General features: G+C 39.3%; 1 protein-coding gene and 1 long non-coding RNA gene across 7 annotated transcripts in view; one reads left to right on the forward strand and one right to left on the reverse strand.

Moving 5' to 3' along the window:
- LOC149977374 (uncharacterized) overlaps positions 1-24,000 on the forward strand; it is a 934,188-nt gene that overhangs the window by 456,710 nt on the left and 453,478 nt on the right. The window lies entirely within an intron of this gene.
- The window catches only part of LOC110489549 (guanine nucleotide exchange factor VAV3), a 189,254-nt gene that overhangs the window by 63,390 nt on the left and 101,864 nt on the right, over positions 1-24,000 (reverse strand). For 4 of the 6 annotated variants that reach the window (XR_016486490.1, XR_016486489.1, XM_036945704.2 and 1 more), the window contains exons 15-17: positions 22,685-22,794; positions 1,678-1,779; positions 817-908 (exon numbers count right to left, since the gene is read on the reverse strand). Coding sequence is in view for 2 of the 6 variants with exons in the window: in XM_036945704.2 (XP_036801599.2) it covers positions 817-908; positions 1,678-1,779; positions 22,685-22,794 (304 nt within the window). In the remaining 4 variants the exon portion in view is untranslated. The remainder of the gene's footprint in view (positions 1-816; positions 909-1,677; positions 1,780-22,684; positions 22,795-24,000) is intronic. The other 2 variants (XR_016486491.1, XR_016486492.1) reach the window with 1 other exon arrangement.

The following is a 24,000-nucleotide window of genomic DNA, read 5'->3' on the forward strand; positions in this document are numbered from 1 at the left end:
TGGTGATAAGGTTACCTTACCTAGAAATACTCAGCCAACAACTGATATGTGGTGATAAGGTTACCTTACCTAGAAATACTCAGCCAACAACTGATATGTGGTGATAAGGTTACCTTACCTAGAAATACTCAGCCAACAACTGATATGTGGTGATAAGGTTACCTTACCTACAAATACTCAGCCAGCAACTGATATGTGGTGATAAGGTTACCTTACCTAGAAATACTCAGCCAACAACTGATATGTGGTGATAAGGTTACCTTACCTACAAATACTCAGCCAGCAACTGATATGTGGTGATAAGGTTACCTTACCTAGAAATACTCAGCCAACAACTGATATGTGGTGATAAGGTTACCTTACCTACAAATACTCAGCCAACAACTGATATGTGGTGTGAGTGTCGGTGTGTGTGTGTGTGTCAGTGTCGGTGTGTGTGTCAGTGTCCATGTGTGTGTTAGTGTGTGTGTGCGTGTGTGTGTCGGTGTGTCGGAGTGTGTGTCGGTTTGTGTGTGTGTAGGTGTGTGTCGGTGTCGGTGTGAGTGCCAGGTGTGGATGTCGGTGTGTGTGTGTGTCTGTGCGTCTGTCGGTGTGAGTGCTGGTCTGTGTGTCTGTGTGTGTGTGTGTGTGTGTGTGTGTGTGTGTGTGTGTGTCTGTCTGTGCTTTGTAGATTCATTATCAGCAGCTTTTCCTTATCGTAGGTTCATTATCAGCAGCGTTAACACATTAACATGAACGACACCATACTACGTTTGTTTGCCTGCCTCATGTGGTTGCATGCTTTCTTGCATCTGTGTGTTTTGAGGTGGTTCTCACCTGTTTTTCCACAGCTACCAAACCTCCCCAGACATTCCTTATGGGCTCCAATACCACACTTGGAGCACAGGTACCCCTGGTTAAAGATGCCCCTGGAAGAGAGAAGACAGGGATAACCAGTGTGTGTGTGTGTGTGTGTCTTTGTGTCTCTTCTTCTTTCCTCTCCTCTCCTCCTCTCCTCATCTCTCCTCTCCTCCTCTCATCCTCTCCTCCTCTCTCCTCTCCTCCTCTCCTCATCTCTCCTCTCCTCCTCTCCTCCTCTCCTCCTCTCATCCTCTCTCCTCTCCTCCTCTCTCCTCTCCTCTCCTACTCTCCTCATCTCTCCTCTCTCCTGCTCATTAGAAAGACGTAAAGAACAGCATCCCCATTCTGGGAGTCTGATTCTAACGCCGCTGGTGAGCCACACACACACACACACACACACACACACACACACACACACACACACACACACACACACACACACACACACACACACACACCTACACACACACGCCTACACACACACACCTACACACACACCTACACACCTACACACACACACACACACACACACACACACACACAGACACGCCTACAAACACACGCCTACACACACACACCTACACACACACCTACACACACACCTACACACACACACCACCTGCACACACACACTCACTACATGACATGTGAATGACAACCTGTGTCTACAAACAATGAGCATATATCTGGATCACACCAGGGCAGATGTGACAAAGACCCCAGTAGATGAACCTGTATGACCCCTAACCTCCCATTCTGGGTGGATGACAGTCAGGGGCATTCCTAGAACATCGATTGGAACGTGCAAGAGGACAACTATACTGTGTGACCCTGTACCTTAGCAGCATGTGGCAGTAGCTACAGGATGTGATTCTGTCGAAGGTGTGCATCTTAAACTCGTGGGAGTTACTGGTGCCGTTCTCTGGACGGATGTTGGATCTACAGGACAGAGAGAGGTAGAGAAAAGACATGAGGAAACAAGACTAGAAAAGACAAAGTATGTTTTCACTGTCACATTGTGAGGTAAGGTATCTGCAGTCATCCATACTGATTTCTATATTATTCCCATTAGTCGTAAAATTGTTCGTTCACAGAGTCCAATAGTGCCAGCTGACATCACTAAACAAAAACACCACCTGGTAGCAAGCCCGAGACACACTTCCTGATTCTTAGGTCAAGTATATTCCTGAGTGTGTTGGACTAAAGTGCCATGACATCATCGGTCTAAATGTCTCTCCTCCTGCTCCTCAATGCGCTGAGCTGAAGTCAGCGTGGGCACAGCAGGTGGCTAACATGAAACAGCAGCGCGTGACAAAACAGCAGTTTGGGATCAGTCCTTAGTCTCTCCAGGGAGCCAAGTGACTCAGTGATTGTGTGTCAAATAAACTGAAAGAGTGACTCTCTTATCTCTCTCTCTCTCACTCTCTCACTCTCTCTCTCTCTCTCTCACTCTCTCTCTTCCCTCTCTCTCTCTCTCTCTCTCTCTCACTCTCTTCCCTCTCTCTCTCTCTCTCTCACTCTCTCACTCTCTCTCTCTTCCCTCTCTCTCTCTCTCACTCTCTTCCCTCTCTCTCTCTCTCTCTCTCTCACTCACTCTCTCACTCTCTCTCTCTCTCTCTCTCTCACTATCTTCCCTCTCTCTCTCTCTCTCACTCTCTCACTCTCTCTCTCTCATTTCAAAAGTCAAATTATGTACAAATACTTAAAGTACAAAAGGGAAAATAAATCAAATAAATATGGTGTGTGTTCTTCCCTGGTTGCCCTTTTCTTGTGGCAACAGGTCATAGATCTTGCTGCTGTGATGGCACACTGGTATTTCACCCAGTAGATATGGGAGTTTATCAAAATTGGGTTTGTTTTCAAATTCTTTGTGGATCTGTGGAATCTGAAGGAAATGTGTGTCTCTAATATGGTCATACATTGGACAGGAGGTTAGGAAGTGCAGCTCAGTTTCCACTTCATTTTGTGGGCAGTGAGCACATAGGCTGTCTTCTCTTGAGAGCCAGGTCTGCCTACGGCGCCCAATCTCAATAGCAAGGCTATGCTCACTGAGCGTGTACATAGTCAAAGCTTTCAAAGTTTGGGGCAGTCACAGTGGTCAGGTATTCTGCCACTGTATACTCTCTATTTATGGCTTTAAAAGCTTCTGACTAATTGACATAATTTGAGTAAATTGTACCTGTGGATGTATTTCAAGGCCTGCCTTCAAACTCAGTGCCTCTTTGCTTGACATCATGGGAAAATCAAAAGAAATCAGCCAAGACCTCAGAAAAAGAATTGTAGTCCTCCACAAGTCTGGTTCATCCTTGGGAGCAATTAACAAACGCCTGAAGGTACCACGTTCATCTGTACAAACAATAGTACACAAGTATAAACACCATGGGACCACGCAGCCGTCATACCGCTCAGGAAGGAGACGCGTTCTGTCTCCTAGAGATGAACGTACTTTGGTGCGAAAAGTGCAAATCAATCCCAGAACAACAGCAAAGGACCTTGTGAAGATGCTGGAGGAAACAGGTACAAAAGTATCTATATCCACAGTAAAAATAGTTCTATATCGACATAACCTGAAATGCCGCTCAGCAAGGAAGAAGCCTCTGCTCCAAAACCGCCATAAAAAAGCCAGACTACGGTTTGAAACTGCACATGGGGACAAAGATCGTACTTTTTGGAAAAATGTCCTCTGGTCTGATGAAACAAAAATAGAACTGTTTGGTCATAATTGCCATTGTTATGTTTGGAGGAAAAAGGGGGAGGCTTGCAAGCCGAATAACACCATCCCAACCGTGAAGCTCGGGGGTGGCAGCAACATGTTGTGGGGGTGCTTTGCTGTAGGAGGGCCTGGTGCACTTCATAAAATAAATGGCATCATGAGGAGGGAACATTGTGGATATATTGAAGCAACATCTCAAGACATCAGTCAGGAAGTTAAAGCTTGGTTGCAAATGGGTCTTCCAAATGGACAATGACCCCAAGCATACTTCCAAAGTTGTGGCAAAATGGCTTAAGAACAGCAAAGTCAAGGCATTGGAGTGACCATCACAAAGCCCTGACCTCAATCCTATTGAACATTTGTGGGCAGAACTGAAAAAGCGTGTGCGAGCAAGGAGGCCTACAAACCTGACTCAGTTACAGCAGCTCTGTCAGCTCTGTCCCACTTAATGTGGGAAGCTTGTGGAAGGCTACCCAAAACGTTTGAAACAATTTACAAGCAATGCTACCAAATACTAATTGAGAGCATGTAAACTTCTGACCCTCTGTGAATGTGATGAAAAAACTAAACACTGAAATAAATCATCCTCTCTACTATTATTCTGACATTTCACATTCTTAAAATAAAGTAGTGATCCTAACTGACCTAACACAGGGAATTTTTACTAGGATAAAATGTCAGGAATTGTGAAAAACTGAGTTTAAATGTAGTTGGCTAAGGTGTATATAAACTTCCGACTTCAACTGTATATACACATACATATATACACAATACAATACATATATACACAATACAAGTTTGTGGTAACTTAGAAATGCCCTTGGTTTTGAAAGAAAAGCATTTTTTTTGTCCATTATTATAACATCAAATTGATCAGAAATACAGTGTAGACATTGTTAATGTTATGAATTACTTTTTGCTTAAGCAGCTGCTGTGGGAGAAATTAGGTACATATATGGATAAATATATTGTCCTATATAATGGCATTTGCCATTCTGGTAAGGTACATTGTCTATTGTATAGGACAGGAAGCCAGAGTGGGGCCATGGGAGAGGGCAACACCTAGGGCAGCTGGACATACAAAGGTCAGAGGTTATCTAAGGAGGGGGTCAGCCAAAGGACCAATTGATGGATTACAGACATCAATCACATCACAGGAGACAAGTCTGTTTGATCTTAGACAACCATATGAAGAGAAGGCGACCAGAACAGCTAGGCACCCTAAAGCTAAAGGAGATGAAAGACACCAAAAGGGACACATGGAGTTAATTACAGGGTATGAACACAGGCCACAGGAAAGGGGAATGTATAGTATTTTTAGTATAGCTGAGCATGCTAAAAACAGAAGAGACACATAGTCTGCTGACCCTAGATAACACACAAACAGGAGAACGCATTAAGCTGAGTGAAGGGTCAAAGCAAGGGTCTTGTCACCATTAGGATCTAATGGAAAGCAGATGGGGGCGTTATTGGGCTGAACAAGCAGGAAGCACGGATTGGGATGTAACTTAATTTGCATATGGGAGGGACTTATATGGTAGGTGTATAACTCAGAGCGAGGGCTCTGAAAAAGTGTGTGTGTTCCGCGGACCGCTCCGGCTTATGATACTGTTGTATTAAAAGTCTATATTGATTTTCACAAAGTTCTTGGTTGTGTCATATTTGAACCGATTTGCCACTACATAATTGGCGAGCATGCCAGGAGAATTAGGGACTGAATAACGTTCTTGGCTGGCAGCGGGATCTTTGGACGATCTGGGCAAACAAGGGTGGCCACCCAGCTAAGGTAAGACAACAGTGAAATGTTTGCGTAGATCGCTTCAGAGATCCTGCCTCAGCAAGAGGAGCGTCAAGTAGGTCTCTCTCTCTCAAATTTCCTAAAAACTATAGAAACGAAAGAACTTTTTGAAATTCAATGAATTTGCATGCATGTGTGTAAGCTTGGAAATTGTATAATGAATGTGCATGCATGTCTAGTGAGTAAGTAGGTGGGGGCTGTGAACTTCGCTGGTGTAGGGTGTGTTATTCTGGCATGTTGGGGCTGGGATTGGGCACAGGGTTACAGCTACCTGCTTATAAGGTTTGAATAAAATAAGTAGTTATAGAAGTCCTGCGATACCGCTTCAAAATATTTACCAGAAGGTCTGAATGGGTAGGTTACTTTATTGATAAGTAATCCTGCGATACCGCTTCAAAATATTTAGCTGAAGGACTGAATGGGTAGGCTACTTTATTGATAAGTAGATAGATAAACATTCATGGCTACCGCTTCAAGGAAAAGGTCTGTACGGATGAGTATTTAGAAAATAAATACACATGGCTACCGCTTTGAAATGAAGGTCTGTACGGGTGAATATTTAAAACACAGAAAGAACGCTGGCCTGATTGTGCGACGTTCAACTGAAAAAGGAAATCCTGCGAATATAAAACGCTCCGTCTAGCTAAACGGGGGTTTATAAATCAGTAGGTCGCACCACGATATTGCTCTAACGTAGAATAAAGATCAATACGGGGTGGATGAATAGGATATGAAGACAAGCTGATCCGATTAGACAGTAGTCTCGTCATGTCGTAAAAATCCTATAGGATAATACCAGTTTATGTAGAGGAAGTGTATTAAACTAGGGGATAAACTATAGGTCGTTTTTAGGTAAAAACGAAGGGTATGCGTGAAAAATCCTATAGGATAATACCAGCTTATGTAGAGGAAGTGAATTAAGTTAGGTAATAAACTGTTTTGTTTTTAGGTAAAGACAAAAGGATTGAATGAATGCTGTAATATAATTATTTGTGATGAATGAGCAGATTAGAAAGAAGAGGAAGAACAGGCTGTGTGTCTGGGACCAACTGGGAATGCGCAGGCCTCTCTGACAGTTAACTAAGTGTAATTTGAGAAAGAGAGCGCATTTAACTCTCACTGGGAAGAGGAACGAAATCGATAAATATTGGGCAAGATAAGTTATACATAAGCATAAAACATTGACTGGATAATGAGTTAAAAGACCATTGTAAAAATTACAATAGGTGTTAAAAAGAGCTATTAAACAAGGCATGGATAGTATAAAACGGATGCGAAGTAGGAAGAAATAACTTAAAAATATACAGATAAACTAAAATATACTGGTTAAAATAAATCTAGGCTAAAGTGAGAATTGCATGAAAATAGAAGTCTAGAACACATTAAAAATATCACGAGCCCTGTAAACGAAATAGGAGGCTGCAATTTAAAAATAGCCTCAGGAATTAAACAGTAAAATAGGCTAAGAGAGAATATAGCAAGCGGATAAATAAAGAGATAAGAAAGTGCAGACATTATAAATAAGCTGAATTAGAAGGAAAATTATATGAAATAAGATTTAATACATCGAATAAAGTTAAAGTAATAGTATAAGCAAAGATAAAAACACAGTGATATTTGAGGTGCTGTACTAGAATAAGACATTAAGGCTTCTGTAGTATTCAGTAATACAGTTGTAGACATTATAGAGTAGGTTTTAATAGGAGGTATTAAGTGATGTGACTAATAAATTATTATTTGAGAAAGTAGGGTAGATCTACCTTGGAAAATAGTAAATAAAGTATATAATGCGATGGGAGAGTTTAGGAAAAATAAATAGTGGCATGGAAACAAATGGACTGTTTCTCCCTGGAATATAGAGATAGCGAAATTTAATAAAGCCATAGAGTCGCTGAAAGAAGCGCACGTTAATTCTACCAATTCGATTTGAATATGAAGGAGCGGTTTGCTACAATGTAGGGCAACATTACCCGGTAAACAGGATAAATAAAATAATGAATTGGAACGATCACATAAAACTATAACAAGAAGCTTAACTTACCAGCGTTTTAATGTTAATTAACATTATATCATCAGAAATACATTACGATGGGGGAAGTGTAAGAAGTTGTAGAGCAGGGCTAACTAGTGTGGGGGAAAATTAGTGTAAGATGACACTGGAATGCGATAGTAGAGAATGCAGAAATACAGGAATTTACACCCGTTTTAAAAGAACAACAACTGATCGTTCTAAGGTTAGTACGAATGAAGTTTTCACCAAGCGGTGTATAGTCTCTGATTAATCAAAAAGTGGTTCATAGAGAGTACAGTTTATGTGATGAAATACGTACTAGATCACGTTTTACCTAACTTATAGTAAGGTACCGATGTAATTTACAAATAGCCCCACTCGGAGTCGTTTTGCATTAAAATGGCAGTTTCAGTGGTGATAAAATGCGTGGAGAAGTTGTTATTAGCGTCAAAATACGGAAAATAAACGTATATGAAAAATCACAAGCGTGGTAAAAATAGTTAGAAGAAAAGCAAATTGTAGAGTATGGGTGTATTCAATTTCTAAGGGTAGGATACAGATGGCCGAGCAGGGGGGAATTGTGCGTTCTGTGTATGGCTGGAGCTTCTGTCGCATGCTCGGGAAATGTAAGGGGATTTTAGTATATGTAATACTATTAGCTTGCTGATTTAGAGGGTGGCATGGTGAATGTTAACGAAATGTACATTTCTTTTCCAGAAAAAAAGGGGTTACATGTTCTCTGGTCAAAATGTCATTGGAAACTGTAGTACTGAGGAAAGCAGTTAGAGATATTTTGGCCACTAAAAATCTTAGTATCTGGTTAAGGCTATAACTGGAGTTTCGGATAAGTGAGGCCGGCTCATGTGTATTCTTGGCCTATATGCGATAGTGGAATTCCTTTGGAAGGGTTTTTTCAGTTCAGTTTCAAATTGGGTATGCAGAAGGATGGAAATGTTTTTGAAAATGTATTTAAGTTGTTTCTAAAGAAAAGAGAGTGGAAACATTTTAATGGTGTCAAATGCCCTGAACCCTAAGAATTTCCCTTGAAGATTGATCAACTTCACTAGAAATTGTTGGAACAAGTGGGATTTAATTATAAAATGATTGAGAAACACCAGTCTCTATTCAAAGTGTACCATCACTTTGAAATTCCATTATTTCCTTGGGAAAAAGATGAAGAGTTGTAATCTTGAATTGACTAGTTATTCAAATAGGTTTATTTTTATTTAACATGGGGTTATAGGAGAACATATCAGTTCCCTGGGGTCATGGTCTTTGGGAAAATGTGCTTTGTTCATGCTACATATAAAATGGAAATATATGTAAACAAGGGATAACAGTTACTCCAAATAGGTTATTGGAGTGGGGGTTTATGCAAGGGTTATGATAACTACATAATCTGTAACTCATCTGAGAGATCGCTAGTAGAATAAGGGAGTTATCATGGAAATGTAATGTCAGACTGCATTAATGCTTGGGAGAGACTATCATAACACCAAGTGGGTGTGAAACTCAAACCCACCCTACTGGCTGAATAGTGTGGGACAACTGTGTCTGATGACCTGTGAACTGTATCTGGAATGATATGTACTGGGAGAAGAAAGACTAAAGGGGATTGGGATAATGACCTTTTATTACTAGGCCACTCATGACAGAAAAACAGAGGTAAAAGGGTGCATGGTAAATATAGATATTACTGGTATTAAAAGTTTTTAGTATGATAATTATTAAAGGGAGATGTATTGAATTGAGTAGGTCAAATTTGAGTTAAAGTAAACACTAAGGACTGTTATCCTGAATATTGGATTGGACAATTTATAAACAACATTTAGTTATGTTTTGGTTATAGGACTGTTTAAATTTACTAGGCCTAGGGAAGCTCTGGAAACTAATCCTGAGACAGGTTGATTGACAGAACTAGCAGAATATCAGATTAAAGGTTTTTGTTTCTTTTATTTTACAATATCATAGTAATTGGAGTGATACATTGGAATGACATAAGTAATTGAATAAAAAGTATAGTCTGTTGTGTGATAACACTCAAGGATGAAGAAGACATTACAAATAGTGGTAATTTATTGCAAATATGCAGTCATTATAATTTACTTTACCATTTTTCTTGTTTGGTCAATTTATTTTTGGTTTGAGGAAAATAAGAGTGTATATTTTTCCTGAGGGACTGATATAAATTGACTAAAAATTATTTGAGAATGTTTAAGTATGTATCAAACTATGGAAGGAAATTAGGAGTAGTGACTTATGTGTTATGGGTTAGAAAAACTGTAACTACATTGGGGGCTCATATGAAGGTTATGGTAACAAGGGGGGGTGTTATTTCTAGAAACAGTGTATATTGATAGACAAGATAATTCACAGAAAAGGAAGGACAGTTGGTTTTGTAAAAAATATAGGGACAATTCTAAAAGTAAATAGAACATTACACATACCTAGATTATGGTAAAAGTAATAAGTAGTGGCATTTTGAACACTAGAGCAAAAGTTTAAGAAGTTTAGGATTTAGTTTTGTTAGGATTGGATATTCTTTCAACTGGAAGACACTTGACTGATTACATGTTATTCTTGCAGCAGTTACGGTAGGGACCATTATTTGGCTATGATTATGAATATTTTTGTGGCAAGAGGCCAGGTATTTAAGACAGAATGTTTACATAGGGCTGTTATTTAAAAATTAAGATTTAGTGATCCTGCTATAAGAAGAAAGTCTGTTGTCAGGAAATAACCCATGTGTTAGTGTGTATGTCCTCAGGAAAAAACAGCACATAAGAGGCCAGATGGAAGGGCATAGGCTGAATTCTGGAGACTGAGTGTACATCAAGATACATCGGGCTGGGGATATACTTCTTACAGCACCTGCAGTGGTAAAGATTGTCATGTCTCTCTATGATGGGTGCATAAGTTTCACAAGAAGTAAGGTCCAGCTGAATAATGGGTGAGCTTGAAAACACCATGACAGAGGACGTGAAACAAAACAAAAGAGAGAGAGAGAGACTAGATTCTACTGTAGACATACTGGGTTGAGTTTGGGGGTTATTTGTTTTATTTGATAATGTATCATGTGAATAAGGATATATGTTAGGGTAGTTGTACTCTAAACCACATGTTGAAGGCTCAATGTGGAAGCCCATTCCGTGTTGAATTACTTTAAGAAGGAATAATGTTGATTAAGGTTATGCACATGTTTATCAGTTGAAACAGAGCAGATGGGGAACTAAGTAAAAAATGACATGGTTTGGGAACACCTCTCAGAACCTGCGGCCGAAAGGGGAAGACTGGATGAAAGCACGAGGAAGCCAATTAGGGCCTCCATTTTTGTGGAGTCCAGCAGAAAAGTATCCTGGAGGCATAGAGTCAGGTGAAGAGAGAGTGGGAATTGTCATGGTCTCAGATTTCAGTATTCATGAATACAGTCATGCATAACACATAACATTGTCAATACTGTTATGTTTTGTCCTTTGTTTTCCAAGTCTTATGTTTAGGAAACCAGATGGAGAAGGGTTCGCCAGCTTCAGCTGGAATGTCAGTTTGTGTGATGAGTGATGGAAGTAAGAGAATGTATGGTGTAATCATAGAACAGAGGCCATAAGTCTCTAAGTATGAATGCCCCACAGAAAGAAGGCAGAAATCTGAACCAGGATGAGAGGTTCCACATCTGATGATCCAAGGGGACCAGAAGGATCTCTCCCAGTGATACCAGGAGATCGAGTCTACGTTTGAGTGTTCCGAAGGAAGTGGGATCAGCCGAGGAGGGAAGGACCCTACGAGGTGGCAACAGCCACAAACACGGCCGTCCAAGTGAAAGGAAGCAAGACGTGGTATCATCTAAACCACTGCACCCGAGTCCCGACGGAGAGAAGGACACAACCATACAGAGATGAGGACACAGAGGATGCTGATTCACCAGAAGGGACCCCGGAGGGAGCAGGAGCAGCGGAATCGATCAAAGCGCCGGGGAGGAATCAAGAAAATGGCAGACCAGATACAACGAGTGCATCGGCTAACACACTCAGAAGAACCGACCAGGGAAAAAGAGCCTGAAAAGAAAAGAGACAAACAACCAAAGTTTCCTCCAGTATGGCCAGAAAGCCCAGAAGTGGGAGGGGGTAACATGTCTGCCACTCCTGATGATATACTTGTTGGGGCAGGCTTTGTTGACGGAAGCCTTCTACAGTGGGACCCCGAGGTATCGCCTAAAGAAGGGGAACATCTCTTCCCTGAAATGGACGCCTTCCCAGATGGAAGCCCAGTTCGGGCTGAGGAGGGAACAACATGCGAAGAGAGTGGAGGAGAAGCCTTATCAGGAACAACAAGTGAAGAAAGCAGAGGAGAAGCCTTACCAAGAGCAGAAGGAGAAATCTTGCAAGATGAAAGAAATGGGGATTTCCCCAAAATTGACTTTTCAGCTCTTGAATTGTCTCCATAATGAACAATTGAAGTTAGACCCATAGAAGAACAATGATATTGACATAACAGAAGTAACAGTGAACGCTAGAATAGCAACAACAGACTCACGCACAATCAAGATGTAGGGTGGAAACAGGAAGAGAAGAGAGGAACCAGTCAAACAATCTAAAAAGACTGACAAGGTTAGAATCTCTGTCCCACCTCAACATATAACTGAAACAGGAGAACAGAAGACAAAAGGATCAAACCCTTACCGGAGATTGCATTCGGTGGATGGACACATCATCGAACGAAGAGAGAAGTCATTTGGGACTCAAAAGGATGTGACCTGACGTTAACCAAAGAAGTAGACGAGTGGGTGCTCACCATGAATCAGATTGAACCAGTTGAAGGTGAAGAATTAATAGGTGAAATAATGAGAACAAGATTGACTGAAGGGAGTAGTTCCTCAGTCATTCAGAATTGGTCTTACGCCAATACCTAAACAGGAAGAGCCTGTGGTAGCTAGAAAGCATCAGAACCAGGAGGGTTCTTTATTGACATTTTGAACTTTTTGACTAACTCTAATGACCTACCTCAAGATAAGAACATTGCAAAGATGACAGACAGACATACCAGACTCTGAACCACTCAAGGACACCACATGAAATGAATAGTGAAGAATGAGTGGTACGATTAGGCTAAGTATACAGCAGAAATAAACATAGGAGGGACAATTGTATTTTGTGTAGAAAATCACCTTTGTCTGATCTTTTGATAGTACCTGAACCTGCATCATTTGAAGAATGCGTTAAATGTAAAATGTTCAATATTCAGAGAAAATACTACATTCCCTTGTGTGACATAGAATGTAGGATTGCTCGAGGGAGCACTAGAGGCAGAACCATATTAAATTAGACTGGGTTGGGAGTTCAAGGCAAGAGATGAAGTTAAATCTGGATTTGAATCTTAATTTTTGTGGATAACATCAAATAAGAACTTAGAGTGGATTAATTACATATACTATAACCAACAGAGATTCATTAACTATACTGACTCGGCTTTAACGGCGTTGGGGGAATAGGTACAGGATACCAGTAAAATGTCTTGCCAAAATAGACAGGCTCTCAATTGGCTTTTTGCAGAGAAGGGTGGAGTTTGTTATGTTCGGGGATGATTGTTGCACCTTTATTCCCAATAACACTGCGCCTAATGGATTCTTTGCTGTCGCTATGGCTAAACTTAAAGGGTTAAGAAAAGAGGTTAAGAAAAAGGCTGGGGTGGACTCTCATGTTTGGGATTGGTTGGACTTAGCATTGGGGAAATAGGGAGCCATGTTTGCTAGGACGGCCTTTATGCTGGAAGGGGGGTTATTGGCTCTGGGTATTGTATTTTGTTGTGTTTTACCCTGGGTGAAATCACTTGTGATCCAGACAACGGTTAAACAGATGTTTGTAAGTAGAGCTGACACTCCGGTGATAGTTGATCCTGTGCCGGGTAGGCCAGGCCATTATACTGATGAAAATGGACAGTTATGCTGTCATTCCAAATTCATAAGAAAGTCAACTGATGCATATCCACAAAAAGGGTCATTTCCGTAGTAAGTACAAGAGGTGTTATGTAAGGTCTACTTTTGCTCACGGCCTTGTGTTTTAGTATGTTTTGTCAAATGTTTTTATAGGTATATCAATGAATATATCTGGTTTCTTTTAATTAAAAGTTAGTTTTGCCTTCTAAAATGCTAGGTTATATTTAAAAACATGTAGGTAACAGTGGGATATCCCGGTTACAAGTGTCTACGGACCATGTCCTTAATCTTCTAACAGAGATTGGTATTGATGGTATCACGGTTGTTGGAGAGGTGTCTGAGAGGGAGAATCATGTGGAAAGCTTAAATTTAGAATGATGTGTCAATTTTATTTTGTAACTGCATGGAGGCCTAGTGTTTTCTCATATTCAATTTATTATTTGACTCATTGCTTTATTATATATATTTTTATTTTTTGCGTAGCTGAGAACCTCAGACAAGGTTATGTATTTACATGCTCATGCTTTAACAAAAGATAATGTATTATTTTTTGTTTCTATACCGAACTAGATATTTTACTCTTATGAAATACTAGAGATGTTTGGTGTAGGTGATTAGGAAGTTTTATTTTTTAATTATTTTTTATTTTTTTATTTAAAAATATTTTTTTTGATAATCGACTGTTGATATTATGTTCCATATGTCCTTTTTAAGTTTTTGGTGCTTATTAAAGCACCAGAGGGGGGTTATGTGGGAGAAATTAGGTACATATATGGATAAATATATTGTCCTATATAATGGCATTTGCCATTCTGGTAAGGTACATTGTCTATTGTATAGGACAGGAAGCCAGAGTGGGGCCATGGGAGAGGGCAACACCTAGGGCAGCTGGACATACAAAGGTCAGAGGTTATCTAAGGAGGGGGTCAGCCAAAGGACCAATTGATGGATTACAGACATCAATCACATCACAGGAGACAAGTCTGTTTGATCTTAGACAACCATATGAAGAGAAGGCGACCAGAACAGCTAGGCACCCTAAAGCTAAAGGAGATGAAAGACACCAAAAGGGACACATGGAGTTAATTACAGGGTATGAACACAGGCCACAGGAAAGGGGAATGTATAGTATTTTTAGTATAGCTGAGCATGCTAAAAACAGAAGAGACACATAGTCTGCTGACCCTAGATAACACACAAACAGGAGAACGCATTAAGCTGAGTGAAGGGTCAAAGCAAGGGTCTTGTCACCATTAGGATCTAATGGAAAGCAGATGGGGGCGTTATTGGGCTGAACAAGCAGGAAGCACGGATTGGGATGTAACTTAATTTGCATATGGGAGGGACTTATATGGTAGGTGTATAACTCAGAGCGAGGGCTCTGAAAAAGTGTGTGTGTTCCGCGGACCGCTCCGGCTTATGATACTGTTGTATTAAAAGTCTATATTGATTTTCACAAAGTTCTTGGTTGTGTCATATTTGAACCGATTTGCCACTACACTGCCTCCCACCCCCTGCTGTGTGTTGCTATAACAGCTGCCCCACCTGCTGTGTGTTGCTATAGCAGCAGCCCCCCCTGCTGTGTGTTGCTAAAGCAGCTGCCTCCCACCCCCCTGCTTTGTGTTGCTATAGCAGCTGCCTCCCATCCCCTGCTGTGTGTTGCCATAGCAGCTGCCTCCCACCCCCTGCTGTGTGTTGCTATAGTAGCTGCCCCCCCTGCTGTGTGTTGCTATAGTAGCTGCCCTCCCCCCTCTGTGTGTTGCTATAGTAGCTGCCCCCCTTGCTGTGTGTTGCTATAGTAGCTGCCCCCCCTGCTGTGTGTTACTATAGTAGCTGCCCTCCCCCCTGCTGTGTGTTGCTATAGCAGCTGCCCCCCACCCCCTGCTGTGTGTTGCTATAGCAGCTGCCCCCCACCCCCGCTGTGTGTTGCTATAGTAGCTGCCCCCCCCCCGCTGTGTGTTGCTATAGTAGCTGCTCCCCCCTGCTGTGTGTTGCTATAGTAGCTGCCCCCCCGCTGTGTTTTGCTATAGTAGCTGCCCCCCCACCCGCTGTGTGTTGCTATAGCAGCTGCCTCCCCACCACCTGCTGTGTGTTGCTATAGCAGCTGCCCCCCCCCCTGCTGTGTTGCTATAGCAGCTGCCACCCCCCTGCTGTGTGTTGCTGTAGCAGCTGCCCCCACACCCTGCTGTGTGTTGCTATAGCAGCTGCACCCCACCCCCTGCTGTGTGTTGCTATAGCAGCTGCCTCCCCCCTGCTGTGTGTTGCTATTGCAGCTGCCCCCCCCTGCTGTGTGTTGCTATAGTAGCTGCCCCCCACCCCTGCTGTGTGTTGCTATAGCAGCTGCCCCCCCCTGCTGTGTGTTGCTATAGCAGCTGCCCCCCCCTGCTGTGTGTTGCTATAGTAGCTGCCCCCCCCTGCTGTGTGTTGCTATAGCAGCTGCCCCCCACCCCTGCTGTGTGTTGCTATAGCAGCTGCCCCCACCCCCCTGCTGTGTGTTGCTATAGCAGCTGCCCCCCACCCCCTGCTGTGTGTTGCTATAGAAGCTGCCCCCACCCCCCTGCTGTGTGTTGCTATAGCAGCTGCCCCCCACCCCCTGCTGTGTGTTGCTATAGCAGCTGCCCCCCCCCCCTGATGTGTGTTGCTATAGTAGCTGCCTCCCCCCTTGCTGTGTGTTGCTATAGTAGCTGCCTCCCCCATGCTGTGTGTTGCTATAGTAGCTGCCCCCCCTGCTGTGTGTTGCTATAGTAGCTGCCCTCCCCCCTGCTGTGTGTTGCTATAGCAGCTGCCCCCCCCTGCTGTGGGTTGCTATAGCAGCTGCCCCCCTCTGCTGTGTGTTGCTATAGCAGCTGCCCCCCCCCCCCTGCTGTGTGTTGCTATTGCAGCTGCCCCCCCCTGCTGTGGGTTGCTATATCAGCTGCCCCCCTCTGCTGTGTGTTGCTATAGCAGCTGCCCCCCCCCCCCTGTTGTGTGCTGCTATAGCAGCTGCCCCCCCCTCCCCCCTCTGTGTGTTGCTATTGTAGCTGCCCCCTGCTGTGTGGTGCTATAGCAGCTGCCCCCCCCCCCCCGCTGTGTGTTGCTATTGCAGCTCCCCCCCTCTGTGTGTTGCTATAGCAGCTGCCCCCCCCTGCTGTGTGTTGCTATAGTAGCTGCCCACCCCCCTGCTGTGTGTTGCTATAGCAGCTGCCCCCCACCCCAAACTGATTGTAAATGCAGTTATCAGTGCCAACAACGTATCTAATAGTAACAGATCCTTTGATCTCCTCGTCCGTCTCCTCCTCTCTAAAATAAGTACAGTATGACAAGTTCCCCTCTCCCCCCACTAGCATTACCAGGTGTGTTTGTGTTTGGCTGATGACACGTACATGTTAGTACACAGGTGGGAGTGAAGTCCCCAGCAAATGACTGAAAGAGACCACATAGGACTTGGCAGGGACAATAGTCCTATGGCCAACTGTGCACTTAGTTCAGTCAATGGCCTACTTGTTAAAACTCATTCTGAGTAAGAGCTACTACTCAGCCTCTTTGTCAAGACATTGTTAGATCTCCAGCCTATTGCAGAGACTCAGTCCATATACTGGGGTTTATTGAAGTATATGCCACCGGTGATGCATTTGATCCAGTAAGCATACCCGTTATATTTAAATAGATTATACATCCCCGTTATATTTAAATAGATTATACATCCCCTTAATATTTAAATAGATTATACATCCCCGTTATATTTAAATATATTATACATCCCCGTTATATTTAAATAGATTATACATCCCCTTAATATTTAAATAGATTATACATCCCCGTTATATTTAAATATATTATACATCCCCGTTATATTTAAATAGATTATACATCCCCGTTATATTTAAATAGATTATACATCCCCTTAATATTTAAATAGATTATACATCCCCGTTATATTTAAATAGATTATACATCCCCGTTATATTTAAATAGATTATACATCCCCTTTATATTTAAATAGATTATACATCCCCTTAATATTTAAATAGATTATACATCCCCGTTATATTTAAATAGATTATACATCCCCTTTATATTTAAATAGATTATACATCCCCTTAATATTTAAATAGATTATACATCCCCGTTATATTTAAATAGATTATACATCCCCGTTATATTTAAATAGATTATACATCCCCTTTATATTTAAATAGATTATACATCCCCGTTATATTTAAATAGATTATACATCCCCTTAATATTTAAATAGATTATACATCCCCGTAATATTTAAATAGATTATACATCCCCGTTATATTTAAATAGATTATACATCCCCGTTATATTTAAATAGATTATACATCCCCGTTATATTTAAATAGATTATACATCCCCTTAATATTTAAATAGATTATACATCCCCTTAATATTTAAATAGATTATACATCCCCTTAATATTTAAATAGATTATACATCCCCGTTATATTTAAATAGATTATACATCCCCTTAATATTTAAATAGATTATACATCCCCGTTATATTTAAATAGATTATACATCCCCGTTATATTTAAATAGATTATACATCCCCTTAATATTTAAATAGATTATACATCCCCGTAATATTTAAATAGATTATACATCCCCGTTATATTTAAATAGATTATAAATCCCCTTTATATTTAAATAGATTATACATCCCCTTAATATTTAAATAGATTATACATCCCCTTAATATTTAAATAGATTATACATCCCCGTTATATTTAAATAGATTATACATCCCCGTTATATTTAAATAGATTATACATCCCCTTAATATTTAAATAGATTATACATCCCCTTAATATTTAAATAGATTATACATCCCCGTAATATTTAAATAGATTATACATCCCCGTTATATTTAAATAGATTATACATCCCCTTAATATTTAAATAGATTATACATCCCCTTAATATTTAAATAGATTATACATCCCCTTAATATTTAAATAGATTATACATCCCCGTTATATTTAAATAGATTATACATCCCCTTAATATTTAAATAGAGTATACATCCCCTTAATATTTAAATAGATTATACATCCCCGTAATATTTAAATAGATTATACATCCCCGTTATATTTAAATAGATTATAAATCCCCGTTATATTTAAATAGATTATACATCCCCTTAATATTTAAATAGATTATACATCCCCTTAATATTTAAATAGATTATACATCCCCGTTATATTTAAATAGATTATACATCCCCGTAATATTTAAATAGATTATACATCCCCGTTATATTTAAATAGATTATACATCCCCGTTATATTTAAATAGATTATACATCCCCGTAATATTTAAATAGATTATACATCCCCGTTATATTTAAATAGATTATACATCCCCTTAATATTTAAATAGATTATACATCCCCTTAATATTTAAATAGATTATAAATCCCCGTTATATTTAAATAGATTATACATCCCCTTAATATTTAAATAGATTATACATCCCCGTTATATTTAAATAGATTATACATCCCCTTAATATTTAAATAGATTATACATCCCCTTAATATTTAAATAGATTATACATCCCTGTTATATTTAAATAGATTATACATCCCCGTAATATTTAAATAGATTATACATCCCCTTAATATTTAAATAGATTATACATCCCCGTAATATTTAAATAGATTATACATCCCCGTTATATTTAAATAGATTATAAATCCCCTTTATATTTAAATAGATTATACATCCCCTTAATATTTAAATAGATTATACATCCCCTTAATATTTAAATAGATTATACATCCCCGTTATATTTAAATAGATTATACATCCCCGTTATATTTAAATAGATTATACATCCCCTTAATATTTAAATAGATTATACATCCCCTTAATATTTAAATAGATTATACATCCCCTTAATATTTAAATAGATTATACATCCCCGTTATATTTAAATAGATTATACATCCCCTTAATATTTAAATAGATTATACATCCCCTTAATATTTAAATAGATTATACATCCCCTTAATATTTAAATAGATTATACATCCCCGTTATATTTAAATAGATTATACATCCCCGTTATATTTAAATAGATTATACATCCCCGCTATATTTAAATAGATTATACATCCCCTTAATATTTAAATAGATTATACATCCCCTTAATATTTAAATAGATTATACATCCCTGTTATATTTAAATAGATTATACATCCCCGTAATATTTAAATAGATTATACATCCCCTTAATATTTAAATAGATTATACATCCCCTTAATATTTAAATAGATTATACATCCCCTTAATATTTAAATAGATTATACATCCCCGTAATATTTAAATAGATTATACATCCCCGTAATATTTAAATAGATTATACATCACCCGTTATATTTAAATAGATTATACATCCCCTTAATATTTAAATAGATCATACATCCCCTTAATATTTAAATAGATTATACATCCCCGTAATACTTAAATAGATTATACATCCCCTTCATATTTAAATAGATTATACATCCCCTTAATATTTAAATAGATTATACATCCCCTTAATATTTAAATAGATTATACATCCCCTTAATATTTAAATAGATTATACATCCCCTTAATATTTAAATAGATTATACATCCCCTTCATATTTAAATAGATTATACATCCCCTTAATATTTAAATAGATTATACATCCCCTTAATATTTAAATAGATTATACATCCCCGTTATATTTAAATAGATTATACATCCCCTTAATATTTAAATAGATTATACATCCCCGTAATATTTAAATAGATTATACATCCCCGTAATATTTAAATAGATTATACATCCCCTTAATATTTAAATAGATTATACATCCCCTTTATATTTAAATAGATTATACATCCCCTTAATATTTAAATAGATTATACATCCCCTTAATATTTAAATAGAGTATACATCCCCTTAATATTTAAATAGATTATACATCCCCTTAATATTTAAATAGATTATACATCCCCTTAATATTTAAATAGAGTATACATCCCCTTAATATTTAAATAGATTATACATCCCCTTAATATTTAAATAGAGTATACATCCCCTTAATATTTAAATAGATTATACATCCCCTTAATATTTAAATAGATTATACATCCCCTTAATATTTAAATAGATTATACATCCCCTTAATATTTAAATAGAGTACACATCCTCTTAATATTTAAATAGATTATACATCCCCTTAATATTTAAATAGATTATACATCCCCGTAATATTTAAATAGATTATACATCCCCGTAATATTTAAATAGATTATACATCCCCGTAATATTTAAATAGATTATACATCCCCTTAATATTTAAATAGATTATACATCCCCTTCATATTTAAATAGATTATACATCCCCGTAATATTTAAATAGATTATACATCCCCGTTATATTTAAATAGATTATACATCCCCGTTATATTTAAATAGATTATACATCCCCTTAATATTTAAATAGATTATACATCCCCGTAATATTTAAATAGATTATACATCCCCGTTATATTTAAATAGATTATACATCCCCGTTATATTTAAATAGATTATACATCCCCTTAATATTTAAATAGATTATACATCCCCTTAATATTTAAATCGATTATACATCCCCGTTATATTTAAATAGATTATACATCCCAGTTATATTTAAATAGATTATACATCCCCGTTATATTTAAATAGATTATACATCCCCTTAATATTTAAATAGATTATACATCCCCTTTATATTTAAATAGATTATACATCCCCTTTATATTTAAATAGATTATACATCCCCTTAATATTTAAATAGATTATACATCCCCGTTATATTTAAATAGATTATACATCCCCTTAATATTTAAATAGATTATACATCCCCTTAATATTTAAATAGATTATACATCCCAGTTATATTTAAATAGATTATACATCCCCGTTATATTTAAATAGATTATACATCCCCTTAATATTTAAATAGATTATACATCCCCTTAATATTTAAATAGATTATACATCCCAGTTATATTTAAATAGATTATACATCCCCGTTATATTTAAATAGATTATACATCCCCGTTATATTTAAATAGATTATACATCCCCTTAATATTTAAATAGATTTTACATCCCCGTTATATTTAAATAGATTATACATCCCCTTAATATTTAAATAGATTATACATCCCCTTAATATTTAAATAGATTATACATCCCCTTAATATTTAAATAGATTATACATCCCCGTTATATTTAAATAGATTATACATCCCCGTTATATTTAAATAGATTATACATCCCAGTTATATTTAAATAGATTATACATCCCCGTTATATTTAAATAGATTATACATCCCCTTAATATTTAAATACATCCTCTTGTGACGGTCATTAATCACACTCTGTACAGACCTGAAGAGTGACCCGTCAGTACTGTGACGGTCATTAATCACGCTCTGTACAGACCTGAAGAGTGACCTGTCAGTACTGTGACGGTCATTAATCACGCTCTGTACAGACCTGAAGAGTGACCCGTCAGTACTGTGACGGTCTGTACAGACCTGAAGAGTGACCCGTCAGTACTGTGACGGTCATTAATCACACTCTGTACAGACCTGAAGAGTGACCTGTCAGTACTGTGACGGTCATTAATCACGCTCTGTACAGACCTGAAGAGTGACCCGTCAGTACTGTGACGGTCATTAATCACGCTCTGTACAGACCTGAAGAGTGACCCGTCAGTACTGTGACGGTCATTAATCACGCTCTGTACAGACCTGAAGAGTGACCCGTCAGTACTGTGACGGTCTGTACAGACCTGAAGAGTGACCTGTCAGTACTGTGACGGTCATTAATCACGCTCTGTACAGACCTGAAGAGTGACCCGTCAGTACTGTGACGGTCTGTACAGACCTGAAGAGTGACCTGTCAGTACTGTGACGGTCATTAATCACGCTCTGTACAGACCTGAAGAGTGACCTGTCAGTACTGTGACGGTCATTAATCACGCTCTGTACAGACCTGAAGAGTGATGTCAGTACTGTGACGGTCATTAATCACGCTCTGTACAGACCTGAAGAGTGACCTGTCAGTACTGTGACGGTCATTAATCACACTCTGTACAGACCTGAAGAGTGACCCGTCAGTACTGTGACGGTCATTAATCACGCTCTGTACAGACCTGAAGAGTGACCTGTCAGTACTGTGACGGTCATTAATCACGCTCTGTACAGACCTGAAGAGTGATGTCAGTACTGTGACGGTCATTAATCACGCTCTGTACAGACAGTAGAAGACACACACTATATGTCTCTCTCACAGAACACTCACAACACTCACACCGCTACAGGAGTGAGGCAGAGGTGAGACATGGGACATAAGACTCACATGGCCATGCCAAACTGCTCCAGCCACTTCTTCCTCAGCTCCTTGGTCTTGAAGAAGAACTCGAAGCCGCTCTGCCCCTGGTCGTGTGCCAGGTAGAGCCCATAGGACCACTACAACAGAGGGATGAGAATGTCAACTAGAAAGAGACAGAGCGGTAGATAAGGGGGTCATCAAGCGGTAGAAGATGGGAGTGAAGATAGAAAGAGAGAGAGTGGGGTACACAGGGGTAGAGAGAGAGAGAGAGAGCACAGAGAGGACTGAGAGAGAGGACAGAGAAAGAGAGGACAGAGGAAGAGGACAGAGCGTGAGAGAGAGGACAGAGAAAGAACAGAGAGAGAGAGAGGACACAGAGAGAGAGAGGACAGAGAGAAAGAGAGGGCAGAGAGAGAGAGAACAGAGAGAACAGAGAGAGAGAGGACAGACAGAGAGAGAGAGAGAGGACAGAGCGAGAGAGAAGACAGAGAGAGAGGACAGAGAGAGAGGACAGAGAGAGAGAGAGAACAGAGAGAGAGCACAGGGAGAGAGAGAACAGAGAGAGAGAGAGAGAGAGAGAGAGAACAGAGAGAGGACAGGGAGAGAGAGAGGACAGAGAGAGAGAGGACAGAGAGAGAGGACAGAGAGAGAGGACAGAGAGAAAGAAAGAGAGAGACATTTGAAATGTCTATCCTTTTGGAACTTCTGTGAGTGTAATGTTTACTGTTAATTTGTATTGTTTATTTCACTTTTGTTTATTTTCTACTTCACTTGCATTTGGCAATGTTAACACATGTTTCCCATGCCAATAAAGCCCTTAAATTTAAATTTAATTGAGAGAGAAAGACAGAAAGAGAGAGTTCCCAGAGTTCTCCTGGCCAGGTGTCCATGTAGCCCCAGACAACGAGGCGGACAAGACACTTCAGGACTTAATCACTAACGATTAGCCACTTCAAAGACTAGCCATTACTCCAGCCTCTGTGATAACAACCTGCTACAACCACCTCTCCTTGTTAATACTCAGAGAGGAAGTTGTCTTGAAAAATGTAACTCTGACCCAAATGTCGGCACAATAAACAAGTGGTAATATTGTGTGTTCTGCTGTAATAGGCCTCTGTTGCCTACATGCACTGTACTGCTCAGTGCACAGGGAAGCTGTATCCTACATGTACTGTACTGCTCAGTGCACAGGGAAGCTGTATCCTACATGTACTGTACTGCTCAGTGCACAGGGAAGCTGTATCCTACATGTACTGTACTGCTCAGTGCACAGGGAAGCTGTATCCTACATGTACTGCACTGCTCAGTGCACAGGGAAGCTGTATCCTACATGTACTGTACTG

Source organism: Oncorhynchus mykiss, chromosome 15 (genome assembly GCF_057628025.1).
Source record: "Oncorhynchus mykiss isolate SJ-2025 chromosome 15, ASM5762802v1, whole genome shotgun sequence".
Lineage (NCBI taxonomy): Eukaryota > Metazoa > Chordata > Actinopteri > Salmoniformes > Salmonidae > Oncorhynchus > Oncorhynchus mykiss.